This window comes from Cibotium barometz, chromosome 15 (assembly GCF_041138505.1).
Source record: "Cibotium barometz isolate CiBa-2024 chromosome 15, ASM4113850v1, whole genome shotgun sequence".
NCBI classification, from domain to species: Eukaryota; Viridiplantae; Streptophyta; class Polypodiopsida; order Cyatheales; family Cibotiaceae; genus Cibotium; species Cibotium barometz.
In genome coordinates, this window is record NC_141060.1 from 20,720,418 (window position 1) to 20,728,028 (window position 7,611).

The 7,611-nt window shown below is 41.2% G+C and overlaps 1 protein-coding gene across 1 annotated transcript; it reads right to left on the minus strand.

The window, feature by feature from the left end:
- Nucleotides 1-431: 431 nt before the first annotated feature.
- Nucleotides 432-1,664, minus strand: LOC147631045 (uncharacterized). Its single transcript, XM_086809134.1, has 5 exons — nt 1,507-1,664; nt 1,076-1,415; nt 910-999; nt 685-829; nt 432-601 (listed from the first exon to the last, which is right to left on the minus strand). Exons 1-5 carry the CDS (start codon nt 1,662-1,664, stop codon nt 432-434), a joined length of 903 nt encoding a protein of 300 aa, XP_086665260.1.
- Between the last annotated feature and the right edge of the window lie 5,947 nt (nt 1,665-7,611).

A 7,611-nucleotide genomic window follows, 5' to 3' on the forward strand; every position in this document is an offset into this window, starting at 1 on the left:
GCTCAAGCATCCTCGATTCATACGGAGGTTCACTCGATTGAAGGCTTATTTGGACGAAGATTGATGAAGCATTTGCATCAGCGTGACCCATGGCATATACATCGCTAAACTCCAATTTTCTATTCCAAACGCCAACCTGAGATAACGTCAAAGCGTTGTCTGTCATTGTGTGGGTGTGGATGTGTGTGTGTGTGTGAGAGAGAGAGAGAGAGAGAGAGAGAGAGAGGGTGTGTGTGTGATTGATTGAGCGAGAGAGGGATAGCTGATACCTTGTCTCCAATGGCGATCTCGGACATCAATTTTTTCTCACCTGTGGGTGTGATCACATAGGCATTTCCTGTTGGGAACCGTTGTGGAGGTTGCCGAATCAGAACACTGAATATTGGGCTATCTTTAGAGCACTTGAGGTGAAAGTGTGCCCAGTGCAAGGGTTAGCTAGTACCTTTGAAGCAGTTGGAGGCCGCTTCTGCGGCGCATTGAGCGGCAGCACCGATTTCAGCATTCACACCCACGACTCCGATAGCACAGAAGGGTGCCAAGATACCCGTGGTCAAGCAAGGGGCTACGGAAAGAACGCTCCCAACGACTCCCTTCACAGCACCTGCACAAACCATTGTGTAATGCAGTTATAAGGCGAGAAGATCAATGGCCTATCTAAGGGTTATCTTAAGCAAGCATGCAGACCTGAGGCCGCACAGTTGTCTAGGAGCCGGCGACGGCCTCCGTAGTCGCTGTAGTAGTTGGAGCCCTGCGTGTACAGGTTCATTATGTCGTCGCCTGTGTTGTACATGGCGCAGCCGATTGAGGGAGCGTTATCATCGCAGACGAGCTACAGGCATGCAGATTTAATTCGTATAAGCATCGACGTAAAGGTATACGAAGCTGTAGCAGAAACGTAAATTAACATACAGCGTTGATGCGTCCCGTGTCGTCGCTGAAGACCATCTCCACACCCACTGGGGAATTGTAGGATGCGTCACAGCCACCAACCGCTATAACCTGGAATAATTAAGGCACGTTCTGAATATTCTTACGAATAACTACAATGAAGCCACGATGAGAAAATTCCACATACTTGCAAATTCCAAGCGTTGGTGGCGCCGTAAGCTGTCACTGTGGCCGGGATTGTCTGCACGCCACTCTCGATCATCCCGCAAGCGGCTTCCACGGCGCTCGCCGGAACCGCCCCCCAGAAGTAACCGGGAGAACCCTGTTCCAGCGCCGACACGCTGTTCATCTCCATTAGGGTGATCCAGGACGTGCCCTCGGGATAGCCATCGTCGAGAGGCGTGGTGACAGACAGCTCCAGGTAGTCTTGGCCATGGGAAATAGGGGCGCCCATCATGAGGCAGAGCGTGAGCGTTAGAACAAGCCGCAGCATAGTGCGTGTATTTGCTGCAAGCCCCATCATTATGCTGTGCATTATAAGCGAATCGCTGATGCAACGAGGTCACTACTGGAAACGCAACAATGGCTATAGGTGCGTGGGATGCGAAAAACAGAAACCGATAAGAGGTCACTGAGGTGCGATTCCGAGGCGATCTCTTATGTAGCTCACCCACATCTGCTAATTGCCATGCGCTAATTCCCATGCGAGCAACAGAATGATTGGGCGGGTCCTTTGGCTCCATGTGCTTGACGTCTTCTATCATTGACACGCGCATATTCGCACAAGGCTGGTAGAGATTCTCTGCGGTAGCCGTTTACGTCGTGATATCACTCCATAGCGGGTTGATTTGTCAGTTCACACATTAGCGTGCTACAGAGTAAACGCCAAGCAGCTCACACATTAGCCGGTTACGTCGTGATATACTATAACGCACTCCATAGCGGGTTGACTCGTGGCCCGGATTTGTCAGTTCACACATTAGCGTGCTACAGAGTAAACGCGAAGCAGCTCACGATCGAAGCAAGCTAAGGTCTCGTTACTCGTATACTTTTTAAAAAATTGCCTCAAGACGCCACCTTCCCATCTGTTTTAAGTTTTCACCACATTAATAGATTACATCACCTATTGAATACATGTGATATAGTAAGTAATAATGAAGTTCAGTCAACACACCTAATATCTACCAATGGTAAATCATATTGATGTTTCGATCAAAACACCCAACATTTATCTACCACATATTCTCTCTCTCTCTCTCTCTCTCTCTCACACACACACACACACACACACACACACACACACACACACAAAAACAAACTAACCAAGGAAACGTACACCACATGCTTTACTTTTTTGCCATGTCGCAACCAACTAATGTAACAAGATTTTTAAAAGCGAAGAACCATACTACGGTCATAGAGACCTTTCATTTACTTTGATCGATGATAGTAGCAGGAGGGTTGAACACCATGAAGATTTGGGCCATGTTAGGAGATACAGTTTTCATGTTGACAAACAACACTAGCTTATCCTTCACACACTACATAGCCTGTTGACTCGTGGCCCAAACTTCTCAGTGCACACATTAGCGTGCTACATAGTAAACGCAAAGCAGCTCAATAACCATCACGATCAAAGTAAAGTAAGGCCTCGTATATGTTTTTAATTAAAAAACTCCACCTTACCATCTGTTTTAAGTTTTCACCACATTAATAGATTATATCACATATTTGATACATATGATGTAGTAAATAATAATGAAGTTTAGTCAACACCCCTAATATTTACCTATATATATGCATCAAGCTTATCTATTGTAAATCATATTGAACTTTCCATCAAAACCTAGGACATTTATCTACACACACCAAACATTTGTCTACACAAATTCTCTCTCTCTCTCTCTCTCTCTCTCTCTCACACACACACGCATGCACGAATCAGACTAACCAAGGAAAGCTACATGTTCTTTATTTTTTTGGCATAGCGCAACAAACTATTGTAAAAGGAAATTTAGAAGAAAAGATCCATACTATGGACATCAAGACCTCTCATTTACTTCGATAAATGATAGTAGCATGAGGGTTGAACACCATGAAGATTTGGACCATGTTAGGCAAGACAATATTCGAGCCATTAAGAGCATTTAACATTGGAGATGCAAAGGAGATATAATTTTAATGTTGGCAACACTAGCTTATCCTTCAAACAAAGAAGATCACAAGAATGAGATGAGAGTGGCAATTAAGGGATAAGAAGAAACTAGTGGCAAGAATCTCCAGGTGAATATGTAAAAAGGCACTCATGCCATCAAGCATACCTTTAGTTCCTCCAAATTCACTTGTCACCACATGATGACTATGTTGAGAAGTGTGGTGCCATAGAGCACATGTAGAGGCAGGGAGTAAGTAGGTGAGCATGAAGCCACCCAAAAAATTGGATTATCCCACATACGTGGAACAAGCAAAGTTGTACTCTACCCATATAAAAGGAGTCATTTTGAAGCAATGAAAGTACAAGCCATTGCACATATCTCAAGTCTCTCTAGTATAAGTCCAAGATAATCTATCTTGGGACCTAGTTGATTTGAGTCTATTGCACATACACATCATGATGGGTGCAATTGACACCATCCGCCTTAGCTTAGTGTAATCATTCATCATTAGCATGTGATTAGCTTAGTCCACATGCATTAGTGAAGGTACCATGGATTTTAACATGGCATCGGAGCTTCCTCTCACCCCATGAGCTCCTCTAACTCTCCATTGTATTAATCTCAGCATATATTAGCACTAATATCGCATTAGCTCCACTAATCCCATCTTATGCTCTTCTCATCTCTTATGGCCCAAATTTACAGAGTTGATTTTTCTCTATTCTCTACTCACAATTCGTCTAATTCCTCTTAGTAGATGTTATACAATGCTATGAGCCATCCAAAGCCCAAGCCTCATTTCAAATGATCCAGCGATTAAACTGCAACAACAAGCACAATATGAGTCGAGGCCTTTCTGCTAAATCTGAGTGATTTTTGCATGTTTTGAGATGATTCTTGTGCTCTTTCCCTTGTTTCTCTTAAGAGAAATAAGGCTATACAAAAATCCCCATCAAATTGCACTTTAGTTAACTCAGTTGAACACTCCAAATTTTCAACCTGCTAATCACTATATTAGATACTAAGCATGCAATTAACAAGTAATTGGGTGAAATTGGGGATACCATTGAGCAATTATGGTTGAATTTAAAAGGTTTACACATCAAAAGCACTAACTTTGCATCGGGGCTATCCTTAGGAAGCTCTAGAAACAAAAATTGAAAATTGAAAGTACATGTACTACTTGCATTTCATTTTGTTTAAAATACCCACATTTGCCAAGTTCTACGAGAATATACACTCCCTTATTGAAGCATCATAAGCTCATTGGTAAGACCTTCTCATTATGGCAACATTCAACAAGCACCACTTTGCATGTAGACAAGTTCAATGGGGAAGGGTTTCACACTGGGGCTACACATATGAAGTACTTTCTAATGCATAGGAAATTGTGCAAAATCAATAAGAAAAATGTTCCAGATGAACTAACTGAAGGGTGGGTTGAAAAAGATGAGCAATCATTGTTACTTTTACTCGTTTATACATGGGCACTAGTGTTATTCACTACATTGAATCTAAGGAAAACTCAAAGGATGCATGGGATACATTGAATCTTGTGTTCAAGGTTGAGGAAAAGAACTCAAAATTTTACTTAAACATTGAATTCTTTGGTCTAGAAATGAACTTTAATGAGTCCTTGGCTCATTTTTACAGTAAAATGAAAAGCATCATGACCCAGCTAGATGACATAGATGCTAAGATTGGAGATAAGATGCAGTTGCAATAATCTTGAAAAGCATGCCAAAGAAATATAATGCACTTGTTACTAGCTTGAAAAATCTGCTAGAGCCAACATTTGATGGATGTGTCTTCTCCCTCTTAGAGAAGGAGAGAGAATTAAAAGGAAGCAATCCCAGCACCATTGAGCATGTATTGTTCAACAAAAGTAATGTGAAGTGTCATAATGTACGACACTTTCCAAATGAATGCGGGTTCAAAGACAAGCCAAAGTGTAATCATTGTAACAAGTACAAGTAAAAAGAGGAAGATCGTAGATCGAAGAAAAACGAAGGGAACTTTATTGAGACTACTTCGACCACCTAGCACAAAAAGGATCCCTAGTGATTAGCTCTTCTAAAGAGCAAACAGGAAAACACCACCACTACCCTAGCCATCTATGGTAAAACAAGGTTTACCATATAAGTAGACACCCATATCATCATTTCATTTTGTTTTTTGTGTATCCACCTGACCACCTAAGAGTAGCCACTTGATCACCCAAGGGAGTATGTTTGTTGTGAGTATCCCATAGATATGGCACCAAGGGTGGGTGTGCTGAGAAGTGTGGTGCCATAGAGCACATGTAGAGGCATGGAGTGAGTAGGTGAGCATTAAGCCATATGGCAAATTGGATTATCCTACATGCAAGGAACAAGCAAAGTTGTACTCTACCTATATAAAAGGGATCATTTTCAAGCAATGGAAGTACAAGCACTGGCACATATCTCCAGTCTCTCTATGAGTCCAAGCTAATCTATCTTGGAACCTAATTGATTTGAGTCTATTGCACATACACATCATCATGGGTGTAATTAGACACCATCCACCTTAGCTTAGTGTAATCATTCATCATTAATATGCAATTATCTTAATCCACTTGCATTAGTGAAGTGTAGAGTGCTTACCATATCAACCACATCTATCCTTGACGTTAATGGATTTTCACACAAGTTTCTCTAGAGTAGGGCATATGTGTTGTGCTTTCATATCATTCATTGCACGTCCCACCACTCATTACTAGAAGCACGAAAACCAACGATGCATACTTGCTTACACAAGACATGCACATTATGCCAACAAAAATTACAGAGATTAGTATTAATACTTTCAAAGTACATATAGAAAGTATCCTAGTCATCGCTCCCAAGATGGGAGCTCCCTATACTCTCCATCTACTTCTTTGGTTGTAGCCTCCTCCTTCTACTTAGACAGGTAGGGGTTTGTGTTGTGCTTCCTGCACTCTTCATCCCAAATCTCTAGTGTTGAAAATACCAAGGTTATTGTCCCCTACCTGTAATGTCATTGTGCCAGTGCTTCATGACATTCACCATGTGATCTTTGATCCACATGAGATGGACCTCTTCACTGCTTGGGGATGGCTTGAAATCACTCCTCATCTAGTTTGTCGATGGGGTCCTTCTTTGATTGCTCTAGTTTATGCCATGTATTCAGAAAGTTGTGGAGAGATACTATATGGCATAAATAACGTACGCAAGTCTTGATCTCATTGTCGAAATCTTTGAGGACTACATTTTCCTCCCCAGTTACCAGCTAATTTGGGGGTAGAGGGGTCAAAGACATGACATGAGTGTGAGCATTGTGTCTCCTCATAATTCGAAATGGGTAGGCACTCACACGGAGGAGTAGAAGCATCTGTGGAGCCACCACAACAACAACTAGATGAGCAATCCCATCTTCTATGACTAGAATTATTGAAGCAAGCCATGGGTGGGGTTCCTATGACCCCTCTTCATGGAATATCAGTTTGGTGTGACTTCTCTGGTGGTGGGCTGTGATGGTTTTGTAGAAGTGTCAACCCTTCTCCCAAAGTATGATTGAGCCATAGCCCCTTTTGCACACTCATTTGGGAGACAAAATTGAAAAATTGATTGGGGGACATTACTTATGGAATAAGAACGGTGGTTATATGTGGGTTATATGCATGTGTCATTTGATGTGCGATCCATGGTTAGTCTACACACGCACAAATAAAGCTGGTTATGCACGGGGGTTATAAAAATGTGATTTTTAAATTCATTCTTTTAGTCCCAATATGGGAAAATTGTGAGCTTTTTCACATATGATCACCCCACTGGAGGTGACAACACCACCAAATTGTGAGTTTTTTCACATATGATCACCCCACTGGAGGTGACAACACCACCAAATCGTCGAAGTACAAAATTACCTTGTGTACATGCCATCACATTAATTGATAACCATCAATACTAAATGTTTTCAAGTCACCACATAAAACTTGTCACTTCACAAATAATGGTTAGAACTTGTCACATCAGAATCACTTCACAAATAACGGTTAAAACTTGTCACTCAGAAATAAGACTGATGCAAATTGTTAAATTACAAAGAATGTTCAACTTGTCATTAGTGCTCAAAAAATGTTTTTTCAACCATGTAAAATAAAGACATTGTTATGAATAAACTGGGATTTAGTCCTCAAAACTACACATATACTGGGATGTATAGCTAACATACCCCAAAAAGTGACCAAAAAAATGAGGGCAATGCAAAACTCTAACTGGGAATTTGAAATTTCTCCTACGAAATTTACACTAAATAATACATATTATCGAGAGGATTAAATAAATATGCTTAGGGCATTCTAAAATTCCAAATAGTTCCTTGTGAAATAGTTAGCCTATGGGCCTGATGCTACTTTGATAAGACAAGGCTGATCAAGCATGAAGCCAATGTCCCTAACAAAGAGAGTTGGTTGATGAATAATCATGTGCTGATTGTGTTGCAAACCTAAAGCATGTATGTAAACATAGTACATATGCTTGCATGCAAGAAATGATTTGTGCTCCATCTATCTCCTTTCAAAATC